General features: G+C 40.3%; 1 protein-coding gene across 1 annotated transcript; it reads left to right on the forward strand.

The window, feature by feature from the left end:
• Positions 1 to 508: 508 nt before the first annotated feature.
• snrpc (small nuclear ribonucleoprotein polypeptide C) lies at positions 509 to 11,311 on the forward strand. Its single transcript, XM_026167040.2, has 6 exons — positions 509 to 628; positions 6,437 to 6,479; positions 6,607 to 6,715; positions 8,098 to 8,157; positions 10,052 to 10,156; positions 10,804 to 11,311. Exons 1-6 carry the CDS (start codon positions 621 to 623, stop codon positions 10,926 to 10,928), a joined length of 450 nt encoding a protein of 149 aa, XP_026022825.1. The 5' UTR covers positions 509 to 620; the 3' UTR covers positions 10,929 to 11,311.
• Positions 11,312 to 15,941: the final 4,630 nt, after the last annotated feature.

Here is a 15,941-nt window from a genome sequence, read left to right on the forward strand (position 1 = left end):
GTAAATGGTGCCCTTTATCTGCACCACCTTCTTTTTTTTAACTGGATTGCAAAATATAATTGTTTTATTATTGGTACAAATAATATGGTGGGTTTAAAAAATGTAATTAGTTTGTTTGTTTGAAAGTTGCTGATTTTGGTTGCACTTACGAATGTAATTACGTCATTTACATGCAGGGGTAGTATGTACTGCCTAATAGTAATGGAAATCACTAAATGTCAAAAAATTATTATTATTATTATTATTATTATCATTGTACTTTTCATCTACTGTATTTAAATCACAACTAACTTGTGAGTTCATCAATAACTAAAGAAAAAGCACATACAACACATACAAAATTCAATTCATGTCATTTGCAGTTAACAAACTACTAAATCTAATATATGGTTTTAGAAACTGGGTTAACAAGTTAAAGCCAATACATGCCACATACATGCTAATTTGTGACTTAAGCCATGGCTGTGATAACAACTAAATACCAACAGAAGAAAGAAAACCATGTAATTTTCCATAGCACGATTTTAGGCGGAACTAAATTTGTGTAGGTCTCCATATCTTGTCGGAACGCTTATTGGGAGCACCGGCGTCGCGCTTTCTGGTGGAGGTTCCTGTGAAACATGCCGAAGTAAGTTCACATAAAATTTGTTTTTACTGATAAGTCTTCTACCTATTTCGTTTAACAGCATTGGTGTGCGTTTGTATTTAAATTAAGTAAGAAATGGTGGTAAGAAAAACCCTGGAGACTAATAACCGGGGTATGCTCAGACCGAGGCTGTAAGCTGTGTCTGGGCTCTGGCTATTTGCTGGAGCGAAAGCCAACATAAACGTTTACCAGCAAATATCGACAGATAGTGAAGTCATGGGTCTGTGATATTGAACAGATCAGTCTCTCAATGGTTTCTATTGAGGCTTACGTAATTTGTGTAATACGCTTAACAAATATCTAAACTACAGAGCAATTCACTGTTTTGTTCGAGTTTTCTCGCGGTTCCTAATGGTCCAACAAACAAATGTGTATTTAGTTCAAACTTTTCATTGTTTTTTCCCGCAGAATTACAGTGGCGTTTGCCTTTTTTTTAAAAGTCTTTTTAAGCTAAAATTAGTGAGTCATCTGGCCCGAGAATATCTTATCTATTTCTGAAAAATAAGAATAATGTAAACATTTCTTGCATGACCACAGAAGTATACATGCTATCCTTTGTGAAAGGTAAATATTTCCAGCCGGGAGGGACTTCTAGGTGGACATTTTCTAACACCTGCATGGAGCATATGTTACTTAAAAAATGCATTCTCCTTTACAACACACTTCTAATATACAAAAGGATATATTAGAGGGAATATTTTGTGTAGTGGTGATTTGAGCTGACATGTGACATGGTGTTACCCTGTTGGAAAACTGTGGTTTCTAAAGGGCTGGACATTACTCAGGTTCACCATGTTGTTTAAAAGTTGATTCATTTTATTTGGATGCAGCATTTTCAGTGGGTGAATAGTTTAATTTCTCATCCATACTTTTCCCACTGAAAAATGTTATTTACAGATGAACTCAATAAACCTTATGGGATTTCCTTACCTGGATTATTGACCATCAAACCGTGAACCATTGATACAAGGCAGGATGGATCCAGCATTTTATGCTGCTTCCACCAGTCTCTGACCGTTCAAATATCACAACAGAAGTAGCGACTCGTCAGACCAGAAAACATATTTTCAATCTTTTGTCTGCCAAGGCAACGATTTGGTGTGAATTGTTGCCTCATTTTCCTGTTCTTAGCAGACTTTAGTGACACCCAGTATGGTCTTCTTTTGCTGTAGTCCATTTGCTTCAAGGTTTGATGTGCTGAGCATCCCAAGAAAATCAAACCAGCGTGCCTGTGTAGAATATCCACAAAACTTAAAAAGAGGTTATACACACACAATACGGTAATATCAGAATCAGAATCAGAATACTTTATTGATCCCTGGGGGAAATTATTTTTTGTTACAGTGCTCCATTTTAAACCAACATTAAGACAAGACAGACAATACACTAACTAAGAATAGTACAATACATACATACATACATACATACATACATACATACATACATACATACATACATACATACATACATAAGTCACTCATAAATAAATAGTTGGAAAAGAAACATGTGTAGTTGTAGCAGTAACCAGTGTGTTAAGTGGATGCGTTGTACAGGGAGATGGCCACAGGCAGGAAAGATTCCCTGTGTCGTTCAGTGGTGCTTTTCGGTAATCTCAGTCTCTCACTGAACGTGCTCCTGTGACTGACCAGCATGTCATGGAGTGGGTGGGAGGTGTTATCCAACATTGTCTTTATCTTGGACAGCATCCGCCTCTCCGACACCACCTTGAGGGAGTCCAGCTCCATCCCCACAACATTGCTGGCCTTACGGATTAGTTTATTAAGTCTGTTGGCATCTGCAACCCTCAGCCTGCTCCCCCAGCATGCAACAGCATAGAGGATCGCACTGGCCACAACAGACTCATAGAAAATCCTGAGCATTTTCTGGCAGAAGGACCTCAGTCGCCTCAAAAAATAGAGACGACTCTGGCCCTTCCTGTAAAGTGCTGTGGTGTTTTTAGCCCAGTCCAGTTTATTGTCAATGTGTACTCCAAGGTATTTATAGTCCTCCACAATGTCAACACTGACCCCCTGGATTGAAACAGGGGTCAAGTGTTTCCTGGTCTTCCTGAAGTCCACGATCAGTTCCTTGGTCTTTGCCACGTTGAGCTGCAGATGATTCTGCTCACACCACGTGACAAAGGAGTCGACCACAGCCCGGTACTCTGTCACATCATCCCTGCTGATGCATCCAACCACCGCAGAGTCATCAGAAAACTTCTGAAGATGGCAGGTCTCTGTGCAGTGGCTGAAGTCTGTGGTGTAGAGGGTGAAGAGGAAGGGGGAGAGGACAGTCCCCTGTGGTGCCCCTGTGTTGCTGATCACCTTGTCAGACACACACTGTGGGAGACGTACATATTGTGGTCTTCCTGTCAGGTAATCAACAATCCAGGACACCAGAGAAGCATCCACCTGCATCGCTGCTAACTTATCACCCAGGAGGGTCGGCCTGATGGTGTTGAAAGCACTAGAAAAGTAAAAAAACATGACCCTCACAGTGCTCGCCGGCTGGTCCAGATGGGTGTAGACACGATTGAGCAGGTAGATGATGGCGTCCTCAGTTCCGAGACGAGGCTGATAAGCGAACTGAAGGGGATCCAGATGTGGTCTTACTATGGGTCGCAGCTGGTCCAGGATGAGCCTTTCCAGGGTCTTCATGATGTGGGAGGTCAATGCCACGGGCCTGTAATCCTGGGGGCCACTGGGACGTGGCGTCTTTGGTACAGGGACGAGGCATGATGTCTTCCACATCACTGGGACCCTCTGCAGACTCAGACTCAGCATAAACAGTTTATGAAAGACTCCACACAGCTGGGGGGCACAGGTCTTGAGGACAAGGGGACTCACTCAGTCTGGTCCAGCAGACTTGCCTGAGTGAAGTCTCCTCATTTGCATCTCAACCTGGTATTGAGTGAAGGTGATGGGTGGGGGAGGGGTGTCAGGAATCTCACAGGAGGCAACAGCGCCATGTGAAGAGAGAGGCTGGCACAGTGGTGTGGCTCTGGATTCCAGGCTGACTACAGGTGAGGTTGTGGGGGTAGGAGCAGACACTGTGGTGTCGAATCTATTGAAAAACAGATTCAACTCATTGGCTCTATTCTCACCTCCCTCAGCTCCCCTGCTGTTGGTTGGCCTGAATCCAGTGATGGTCTTCATGCCCCTCCACACCTCTCTCATGCTGTTCTGCTGGAGTTTCCACTCCAGCTTCCTCCTGTAATTGTCCTTAGCCTCTCTGATCTTGTCCTTTAGTAACACCTGGATCTTCCTCACCTCCTCTTTGTTGCCCCCTCTGAAAGCCCTCTTCTTGTTGTTGAGGGGGGCTTTGATGTCCTTAGTCACCCACGGCTTGTTATTTGGGTAACAATGAACAGTCTGAGCTGGAACAATGGAGTCGGTGCAGAAAGTTATGTAGTCTGTGATACACTCAGTAAGCTCATTGATGTCCTCGGCGTGAGGCTCACAGAGTGTTTCCCAGTCGGTCACCTCGAAACAGCCCTGTAGTTCTGCTAAGGCCTCCTCTGACCACCTCCTGACAGTCCTGGTGGTCACAGGTTCCCTCCTCACAATTGGCACATAGCGGGGGGTGAGGTGAATCAGGTTATGATCTGACCTACCAAGTGGGGGGAGGGAGGAGGAGCTGTATGCATCCTTGACGTTAGCATACAGTAAGTCTAAAGTTTTCTCTCCCCTGGTGGGACAGTCCACATATTGTTTGAATGTTGGTAGTGTATTGTCCAGTGATACATGGTTGAAGTCACCCGAGATCACAATAAAGGCACTCGGGTGCTGAGTCTGTAGCCGAGCTATGGCAGAGTGGATAGTGTCACATGCAGCTGTGGGGTTAGCAGAGGGGGGTACATAAACAGCCACCAAGATGACGTGAGAGAATTCCCTGGGTAAATAATACGGCCTGAGTCCAACAGCACACAGTTCAGTGTCCGGGCAACAAATCCTTTCTTTGATTGTTATGTTGGCAGGGTTACACCACCGGTTAACTAAAACAGCAAGCCCACCTCCTTTCCGCTTACCGCTAGCGATGCTGTCCCTGTCCGCCCAAACAGTGTGGAAGCCTTCCACGGAAGCATTCTCATCGGGAATGTCCTGGTGCATCCATGATTCGGTGAAACACATCAGGCTACACTCTCGGTATTCCCTCTGACTCCGTACCAGTGCTGAGAGCTCGTCGATTTTAATTGCCAACGATCGCACATTACCCATCACGATAGACGGCAGACATGGTTTAAACCTCCTCCTCGCTTCGAGCCTCCGCTGTCTCACCGTCTCCTTCTTTCTTCTCTTCTGTCCTTGACCTCTGCATCCCCGATGTGTTTTCCTCCAAATTTCAGCTGGTACTTCTGCGGGCCTGGCCAGCGGGCCTGGCCAGCGAACCGGCCGGCATCAGGGCGATCAGCTGATCTCTGGAGTAAACAGTCCGTGCGTGTAGGAGATGTGCCGCGGTCCCGTTCCTTGATAAAAGTAACAGTTCCACGGCCACCAGAAGAACAAAAACTCTCTCAATCCACATGATTGATTAAGAGATAGAAAACGGAGGAAAATACAAGTCAGGAAAAAAAAGAATACGTAAGAAAAAAAAAAGCTAAACTAAGAGAAAAGCAGGAGCGACTGTAACAGGCTGCACGCTGGTTGGCGCATGCGCACTAAAAGATATTGTGTGTGTATACCACATAAAATCGTTTTGAGGTCAGTAAACACAACCAGAATTCATACATAAGGCACACGGGATTTTATTAGGGGCACTGCCGATTTTCAGAAAAATCAAAGGATTTATTTTAAGTGTGTCATATTTTCCAAAAAACACAGTAATAACGACAGCCCGCTAGCACGCGCTACCAAATACAGAGCTTTGTTGTGTATCTGACGGGCGAAAGCTAAACCAGTTCCACACCACTGAAGTTGCAGCATTTTTACAAACCAATTCTGGTTCATCCGTTTCAACGATCCGCGTTCGCCCTTCTCATTCGCTGTCACCGGCACTCTTTTTCCTCCATGTGCATATGTAAAGAAAGGCACTGCGCATGTGCGTTTTACCCATATTCTATTGCAATATTTCATTTTCTTATCATTGCCCGAAATTATACCGGTATTACTGTGAATGGTATGATATGGCCCAGTCCTATTTTAAATATACATGTATTTTGCCAGAAACACCAGGATTTCAGGTTAAAGCTCAACAAACTATTAAAAAAAAAAAAAAAACGCCAAACAGCTAAAACGGCAAATGAGAGCAGGTAAACTGATTCAGCAAAAAGATGTAAACACAAAGCGCGTTTGTTTGTTTTTATTTTATTTATTGACCTCTGGCAAGAAAGCCAAATTTTTGCTCTTCAGTACTGAAGAAATTAAACCTTTACAAATTATGCAAAATTTCAAAACGCTTAGCTGCGTCTCTAATAAAACCGCTGTAACTTTACCTTCAAAAGCATAAGGTAATATTCATATGTTGATTCATGGTATTTGTCTGTTGTTGATCTACTGCAGAATATTTTTAAAGGTGTCATCTGCTATAAAATGCCAGGACAGGAAAATCTCCTTCATGTTCTTCTGTATTGTATCCTCAGTTACTTTGACACAAAGGCAAGTCTCACAAGTGTCAGCTTTAGTTTTTATACATAGATATAGAAATATGGATATGTACTGATAAATGATCAGAATTATAATATCTCCGATTGGTCATATTTAAAAGGTCTGGATTTAAAAAAACAAAAAAAAACAACACAAATACTAAAAAGTTAACCTCTGGGTTTTTTGGTTTTGTTTTTTTAATCCTCAGGTTTTACTGTGACTACTGTGATACCTACCTTACACATGATTCGGTAAGTTTTGTTTGTATCATATCAAATTGTTGAAAGGCATTAGCGTGTGCGTGCGTGCGCGCGTGTGTGTGTGTGTCTTTTCTGTTCCAGTTAAATATCTCATGGTTTTACTCTGTTTCTGTTTAAGCCGTCAGTGAGGAAAACCCACTGCAGTGGCCGAAAGCACAAAGAAAATGTGAAAGATTACTACCAGAAATGGATGGAGGAGCAAGCACAGAGTCTGATTGATAAAACAAGTAAGAATATTATTGTCTGAATGTCTTGTGTCAAGAATAAAATTACTATAGGCTTTGGTTTGAGGTAAGATTAGGAAGCTTGAGTCATAGTCTCCTGATGACAAAACATGTTTTGATCAGGGGAGAAACTCTGTTCTGACTCTGAGCTCTTCTGGATACAGATCACTTGTCCAACAAGCCTATCGTAAATGTGAAAGTGCCCTCTAGTGGCAGTATCAGTGATGTTTTTATTTGCTTGTACAGTGGTCCGTCGTTTATCGCGGGAGTTGCGTTCTAAAAATAACCTGCGATAGGTGAAATCCGCGAAGTAGCCAACTTTATTTTTTACTGTTATTATAGATGTTTTAAGGCTGTAAAACCCCTCACTACACACACTTTTCTCAGACAGGCAAGAAGATTTTCACACTTTTCTCTCTTGTTTAAACACCCTCAAAGTTCAAATCTTCGTAGAAAAATAAGTCCAGTATTATATTATAATCCGAAAAATACGGTAACTTCTACCTTCCTTTAGCATGTCCAGAAGTCCAACTTTTTGTGCGATGGTGAGCATCTTCCTCTGCCTTTTGGGTGCTACTGCAGGTGCCGTTGACGGTGCAAAACGTTTCGTCGACATTGTTGTGCTTGTTGGGGAGAAAACTTACAAACATATAGTACAGCACTTCAGAGTCACACTGCTAGCGATCGAAGATTTATTTAAATTTGACAAGCTGAACACATTCTGTACTGGACAGGTGACACGGCATGGCGGAGATTGTTTGACGATTGTCTACAACCGATCAGGACGCAGAACACAATGCACTGTAATTTAAAAAAAAAAAAGCATGCAAAATTGCACAAAAAAAATCCGCGAAACGTGAACCACGTTATAACGAGGGACCACTGTACAGCAAACCGTCTATATGCTTAATGTAGGCACCGCATGCTCTTTTCCATATTTAGTAAGCTGGTTTAGAGGCAGACAGTAAAAGCCTGTTACATATCCCACACGGGCATGCTTTTGCACTCATGTAGGATATCCAAGTTCCCTGCTTAACCAGTGGGCTCTATACACCAGCTTACTTGGGCCTATGAGATTACATACCACTAATCCATATATAAAATGCAAAGCTCATGAGTGTTTTTGTCCACTGTGGAGGAATCTGTTGTTTTACAGACTAAGTTCTTCTTTGTGGCTTTTAAACATGACACATGATTTAGTTTTTTGAAGTCACTTTTATGTTACTTCCTCTCCCATTTAAAAAGATCCCATTTGTTGGACTCCATATGTAGAGCATTGCACTGAAGTTAGATTGGGATCTGTACAGGATTCATAATCTTCATGAAAAATGTCTTTTTTTTTTTGTGTGTGTGTGTGTTTTTAATTTTGTCTTTTCTGCCAACAGCGGCCGCATTTCAACAGGGAAAGATTCCTCCCACACCGTTCCCAGGTGGCCCTCCCCCAGGTGAGTCCATCTTTACACTTGGTACTAATCTAATTTAATTAACCAACCATAACATGGACACTGGCTTTTTATAAATTCATAACCATATGGGAAATTTTGTTAACATTTTCTTTTTAATTGGAATGAAGTGAATTTAACTAGACTAACAAGAAGCCATACATGTGGAGCTTTAGCAGTCATATCCACAGGATAACTAACAATTAATTTGCATGAATAAAGCATCTCATGACATGAAAAAAAAATATTCAGTATTTTTATATATATTTCCTGAAAGCTGGATTTATGACTCAGGTTGGGATTGCTTAAACGTGTATTAAGTCCAGACTATGTGCCAATTATTAGCGTTTTAAAGCTTTTAAATAAGAGCCTTTGTATTCAGCATCTAAACTTATTACATGCATCTAGCGTGTATGCTAGAGATGCATCTGACCCTGTGAGATCAGACAAAAGCACACATTCCTTAAGTAATGTCAGATTGAGTTCATATGTAACTAGTCCCTGTAAAGTTGAGTAAATTCACTTTAAGGTGCTTCTTGGGTAGCGCTTGCAGGAGACAGAACATGATGTGCCTCCTGCAAGTGCTATCCAAGAAGCACCTTTTGCTTATATTATTGTATTATTGCCAGTAGTGAGAATGCATTTGAAGCAGATTGTCTCTTGTTATGTGTTTATGTGCAAGGAAGGGCAACTACGAGCAATTTCTCAGTGTTGTGTGAAAATAAATTATTATATATATATATTTTTTTTGGTAAATAAAATGTTGTTTTGTTTGGTTTTTAAATTCCAAATTGTGGTAAAACTGTGACCACAAACCTGCACGACAAAGTTAATGGTAAACATATGTTGAGTTACCCCCACTCTAACTGACTGTGGCAACTCTAATCACATAAATTAATAAATAAATAGTTTATTAATGTTTATTAATCTTGTGGTTGCAAGATGTTAAGAGGCCGTACACCATCATCCACCACTGCAGCCCTAACAGACAGCAGCAGCTCTTTCTCTGTTAGTGTAGGTTGAAAACAAGCAAAGTGGGAGGTAAAAGAAATGATGGTTGAACATACTGGTGGGTGTGGTTCTACAGTACTTTAACCTAGAAATAAACAGTTGCATGTTTGGTTTACTTCCAACACGGCAGTGTGTAACCATATTCTGCACAGTTATGTGCAGATTAGCCTGCAAGGAAAGATGGCTACTGGTGCTAGCACTAACATTAGCATAGGCAAACTGTTAGGTGTTATGCAGTGTAAAGTACTGCACTTATCAGTGAGATTTAAAAACCCTGAATTTAATACTGAATAATGTAATTATTAGTTATTAAATGCTGCTTAAATACACATCCAGTATTTTTAACATGTTTAACCTCATCCATTCGCTGGTACTCTATTTTGGCTGTATGCTGAGTGTTGTCTTTTAGAAAAGTTGACTAATCTATTTTCCCCCCCCACCAGGAAGCACCTCGCTTCAATTATTTTATGATTTCCAGGAGTGAGAATGCATCTAAGTGAACGGTCGCCTGCTGTGGTGCTACAGGGAAACTCTTTAAAATTTCCCAACATTGAGCTCATGCGTGAAAATGAATTAAGGGGAACAACAAAACTGACAAGTTTGCAGATTTATTGATGAAAGAGAAGGAGGAAAAAAAAAAAAAACAAGGTCAAAGATAGTGATGATAAAACTGCAACCAATAAAACGATCCCTTAGAGCTGTAGTGAGCATAAGCTTTGTCTGTTGTTGGATATTTGTTTTCTCTTGTTGGTCAAATATCACTGTAAATGAGGCTCTTTGCATATACTGTGATTCACTCTATGGGATTTTGACATGTAAATTTCTGTGCACTTGTACAGAGTCTTAACATTAATTGTGCACTGGCATTTTTCTGTCTCAAATGCAGCTGGTCCTCCTCGTCCAGGCATGCTACCAACACCCCCAATGGGAGGTCCTCCAATGATGCCTATGATGGGGCCTCCACCACATGGCATGATGCCCGGTGGGCCTGGTAAGAAACATTTTTCCTTAATTTTTTTTTCTTTTCTTTTTTTAAACCCCAACAGTTGCTGTTGTTTTAACTTTTGTTTCTTTTAAATCTTACTGCCAATACTACAGCATTGTAAATAAGGATGTGCTATAAATGCCTCGCCGGTTAAGTAAAGGTGTCATTAAACTTGTTGCGCCATCTTGTGATAAAATTTGGTATTACCTGAAGGTGTGGCCTGGCCCTAGTTCCATTTTTAATTGATATTTATTCAACATGATACAGAAACATTTGAACATAGTCAAGTCATTTGAAAAGTTTGTTAAACAAGAGTGTGTTCATAAGCAATGACCACACATGCAGATGAAGCTGTTGACCACACAGGGTTATTTGAATATTTATTTATTATTCTATTGTGTGTGAATTCTCTTTCCTGATTGGCAGCCTTTCTTTTGCTTTTATATCACTGTAAAATCAATATCTTTTGAATCAGTTTTGGCAAAATTTAAATATCTTAAGCAATCACACATTTCTGTGCCTTGGTGGCCCGATGAGACAAAAGACAAGGAGGTTATTTAAAAAAGTCTGTCAGCGCACTGATGTGGGCGTTTGGGTAAACTGGTGTAATGAATAATACCTAAAGCTGTGTATGCCATCACCATTACATCTAGGAGGCATGAGGCCACCAATGGGAGGACCCATGCAGATGATGCCAGGACCACCAAACATGATGCGTCATCCTCGACCGATGATGATGCCGCCGGTGAGGCCGGGCATGATGAGACCAGACAGATAAGGCTGAGTGGACTTTGTGCTTTGTTTGTTTCCATCAAGAGCCGCTGTGTACGGAGGACACTTGGCTTAAACTCTTTTTATTTTTTTATTTTTTTTTTAAGCCTGCTCAGCCTGTCTTCAACCTTGAACATACATTTAAATTATGTCATTTCTGTATAAATACTTCATTTCCTGGTATTTGTGATAATATCCATACAAATCTTGTCATTTTGAAGTGTATGATTGGAAGAACTTTTTTTTTTTTTCCCCTGATATTCAACGAACACATAAGAGAAGCAGGTTTGATTTGACAATGTTCATCACTAAGGTTTTGCTTTGTTTTAGATTTTAAATGTTTTTGTACTTTGTTACAATGGTTGGAGGAATAAAATGTTGATTTAAAAACCTGTTTCCTTGTAATTATTTAAACCTTTATGTTCAGACTCTAAGCCAAGCCAGTATTAAAGCATTTACTTTATCAATCAAAAATTTTAATAAAACTCGTAATGTTGCCTCCGTACAACACCACTGTTGATTGTAAGTCAGTCACAATCTAACCATTTCTGTAGTATTAACTGATGTGACTTTAACTGATGTGTGATTTTCAGAGGCTCAATTTGATTGGACAAAACAATCATTTTTAATACTATGAAAATCATTTGCAGTCAGTAACTAGTTGAAATCCACAGCTCATGGACATCACTAAATGCTGTTACTTGCCAGGCCTGGCAGAGCATCACATTCAGTTGCTTCTTGCTTGTGATGTTTTCTCTGCCTTCAGTTTTGTTGTCAGTGAATGAAAGCCGTGCGCTACTGGGTTGAAATCAAGTGATGGATTTGGACATAGAACAATATCCAATTTCTTTGGGTTACTTTTGCAGTGCGCTTTGTGTCATACATGGGAGTGAAACGCTGGTTTGTTTGAATCAGGGTAGTAAGTATATCTCTGTACACTGCAGAATTCATCCTGCTGTGTCAATCAGCAGTCACAACATAAAACACTGGTAACTAGATGCTCATCTGTTTCACGGATGCAGCATGCTTCCGATAATGAGATGTTCCTTTTCCAGTCATTCTGAAAATTGCAAAGATTTTGGACATGATACACTTTCCTCCTCAAGAGTTTTCTTTACTTGCAAGATGTCACTAGATTAGATGTTGTGAAGTTGTTTTTATTAACCAAAGAATAAAACTTGCAATCATCCTTGTGGTCTTTCAAGCTTTTTGGTGGTCCTGAGCTGGCCAGTTCTTTCAGTCTTAAGACTATAACAGTCTGTGGATTTGACCGCTAATTTTCCTCTGATAGGTTTATATTGGATTATATTTGGTTTTTCAGCTTCACTTACATTGACATCTTTTTGGACATCGCGGTCAGAGTTGAATAGCTACCAAAAGCAAGTTGAACACTTGGAATCAAGATCCACATCTTTTATCTTCTTAATTCATCATAAAACAAGGGCACAGGCGTCACCTTGCTTTGAAACTGCTCTTGAGCCAATTGCCCAATTACTAATCAGAAATATTGCCTTAATATTTCAGCTTCAATATTTCAGACTCTGTGCTTATAATTTTAATTTGTACAGCATACTTTGTGCAGAAAATATTTAAAACTTTATACGACAGGAATCAAGGCGATTCACAGTATCTGTACACCATAACGCAACAAAGATAGTGAAGAATGTGGAGCATTTAGGAGCTAAAAAGTAGATCAATTCAGTTCAATATGTTTTTCTTTTTACTAAAGAGTTTTATTCACAACAGTCACCTCAAGGTGCTTAATAATGTGAGGAAAGACCCTACAATAACAGAAACCCCAACAATCATACCACCTCCTATGAACAAGCATGTTGGCGACAGTGGGAAGGATAAACTCTGTTTCAACAGGAAGAAACAAAGCCAGGCTCAGGGAGGGACAGCCACGGGGAGAGTTAGAGATTATTAGTAACTCACAATTAAATACAGAGATGTGTATAAACATACGCTACAAAGGGAGCGAGAGAAGAAAGAAAAGTGCATCACAGAAATTCCCCAGTTGCCTAAGTCTAATGCAGCGTAACTAAGAAAGGATTCCAGGTCCCCTGATCCAGATTTAACTATATGCTTTATCAAAAAGCAAAGTTTTGAGCCTAATCTTAAAAGTAGAGAAGGTCTGTCTCTTGAATCCAAGCTGGAAGGTGGAAGAGGAGCCTAAAAGCTGAAGGCTCTGCCTCCCATTCTACTTTTAAATACCATAGGAAACAGAGGTAAGCCCGCAGTCTGAGAGCAAAGTGCTCTATTGGGGTGATACGAAAGCAGCTGGGCAGCAGTGCAACTCAAATGTATTTTTAATGTTTATTTGAAAAGGGACAATGCACATTAATTAACGTGAGCACTTGGGTCCATCATTTAAATGCCCCAGATGTAGCCATACACAGTAATTATCATCTGCAGTCCCTGATGGGTTGATGGTATTTCTAAAAAGTAACAAAGCCAAAAATGCAAAAACATCTTTGCATAGATAAGTGCAGCTGAAGCATTTGGAATAAACAAAGATTAAAGACCACTAATATAGCTCACATGCCAAAACCCCCTGTAATTAAACACTAATGTAGACTATGGCAATGTTGTTTTATACATTTGGAAAAAGAGTTGACAGATTTTTATTTCCTGAATGTTTCAGTCAACCCTTTGCTAACGGGTTTGGCATATGAACTCAAGTAGGTGACACAGAGCCGGTATATCTGCCTAGATATTGCTTTTAAAATTAAACTGTGTCTTTGAAATTAAAGCTCATAGTTGGCAGCTGAATGTTGTTTTGAGCTGCTTACAGAATTACATGGTGTGGATTGTGTGTGTGTTCAAAAATGGATTTGACACAGCATCGCTCAAAAGAAAAAAAGTGTTTGCTTCTGCTCTCAAAAGAGGAAAAGCGGAAAACTAGAATGCAATTATTGCGACTGTAATACACTCTGAACTCTACCTGCTCGTGTCCCGGTTTGTTATTCGACGCAAACATTTAGAGAATTTTAAACCAGAAATTGTAGAAAGAAGTTTCAAGGTTTGCCCCTCCCGTACTTGGTTCATCCTACATGCGAGGGGCACGTTGTCTCCGCCTGCAGGTATTAATGTGTTGGTTAATGTGTTAGCCTCTCTCAGCATTGCAAGCAGAGAAACACAACAGATGGATATTTCTAATATTGTTTCACAAGACAAATGAGAAAGTTCACCCACCCTCATTAGTTTACCCAGTCAAGCATGTTTGAAGAATTACAGCTCTTACATAAGAATCTGCAGCAGATAGTGAATCATTATCTCAGCTGACATTTGTATCTTCCACGCCTTGCAAGAATTCACTTCTGTCCTCTAGCTGGGCTCTAACCTCCCTATCCGTTAACACAAACCTCTGCCCATAGTTATGAAATTTTCTCAACAGATGGAGCTAGAGAGTCGTAATGCTTTCCAATTAGAGCCAAGACACTGGAATGATGTGCAGTGACTGATTTTTGTGCTTCCATGGACTGTCAAATTTCTTTGTATCTCACACTCCCAGAGGACATTTATGTGGCTTTATGGTTTAGGAAATTTCTAGGCCACGTACAAAAAAGAAACAAATTTGTTGGGGGGCAATAGCCATATGCTTCACGCTGCGTTTGCCAATTTATAGACTTGCAGAGCAGAGGGAAGGCACTGCAAAGACAATCCAAACTGTTACAGTGCTGTGCACCACATCAGATAACTTTTGGGAGCTGTCAGTTATGCATGGTGTAAATTGTAATCTTCAAAGAGACTCCGATAGATTACATGCATTCTTTAGGACACTCTAAAGGATAGATTTCATTAAGTGTCACATAAACATTCACTCTCCACATCAGTGAGACAGAAATAAAACCATGTTAATGCACATTTTATGCATATGTCGAGCATAGGCGGATGCCCCTGTGTCATCTGAAATCCACAGACTCTTTATGAATATTCAATCCAGCCATGAAGTGGAGCGTTGCCCTGAAGGGGAGGAAGTGGAGTGGCGAAAAGTGTTTATGATTAGAGCTCAGGAGTTGAGGAAATCATGAGAAATATGTATTATAACGAAATCTACAGAAGCAAAGCAGCTCGTGAGCATCCACCGCATTGTCGGATTGAGTGAAATTAGGCCCTGAAAAAAACATTTATGCAGAGATATTTTCAACAATGCAGGCAAAGGGAGCTTTGGGAGAAAGTATTCCCTTGATGTTTCCATCACTGGAGCTCTGTTTTGCACTATAAAACACTATCATATACACTCACTGACCACTTTGTTCGGTACAACTTGCCAGCACCAGGTTGGACCCTTTTCGCCTTTAGAACATATGTCAGGGAGTGAATCTCCCAGGGTATCAGATTTCGCATTTTTAATTCATATATAACACACAACACTGCTCATTAAGAAATAAATCTGAAAGTAAAATTTTTACTTTGGTTTTAACAAATTCACCAATATCAGAGTTGCACATCGGCAAAACGTGAAACTGCATTACAAACATGGAAAACAAAACAGACCTCCTGAATTTATTTACTCAGCTGATATGCAACAGTGTGAAATAAATTCAATTTCTTTTCTTCTTCTTTTTTTTTTTATCTCACTAGAGAAATAAATGGTGCTTTAGCCACTAAATGCTCAACAAATGTCACCAGTTAGGAGCTAACACTACCAATTGAAGCTGCACAGCTAGTGTTGGGTGTTTTTGTGGAACACACTTTAAACACACAGTTTAAATCTATGTAGCTTTGGAGTTAGATTCCTATCTGCTCCATACCGCATGCCAAACTATCCTTAAGCCAGATACTGAACCCCAAGTTGCTCTCTCATGGGTTCATCGAAGTGTGAATGTTAGATTGAAAGCAAAAAGAAGTGCTTGTAAGAATGTGTGTGAATGAGGCCTGTTGTATAAAGACCTTTCAGTGCTGAAGTAGAGTAGAAAAGCACTATATGAGAACCAGTCCACTTTAAACCAAAACAATGAGCTGAAAGGTGCTGCAGAGCTCTGCAAAGCTTCACAGTGTTGGGTTATAGTTCTCT

Source organism: Astatotilapia calliptera, chromosome 5 (genome assembly GCF_964374335.1).
Source record: "Astatotilapia calliptera chromosome 5, fAstCal68.1, whole genome shotgun sequence".
Taxonomy (NCBI): domain Eukaryota; kingdom Metazoa; phylum Chordata; class Actinopteri; order Cichliformes; family Cichlidae; genus Astatotilapia; species Astatotilapia calliptera.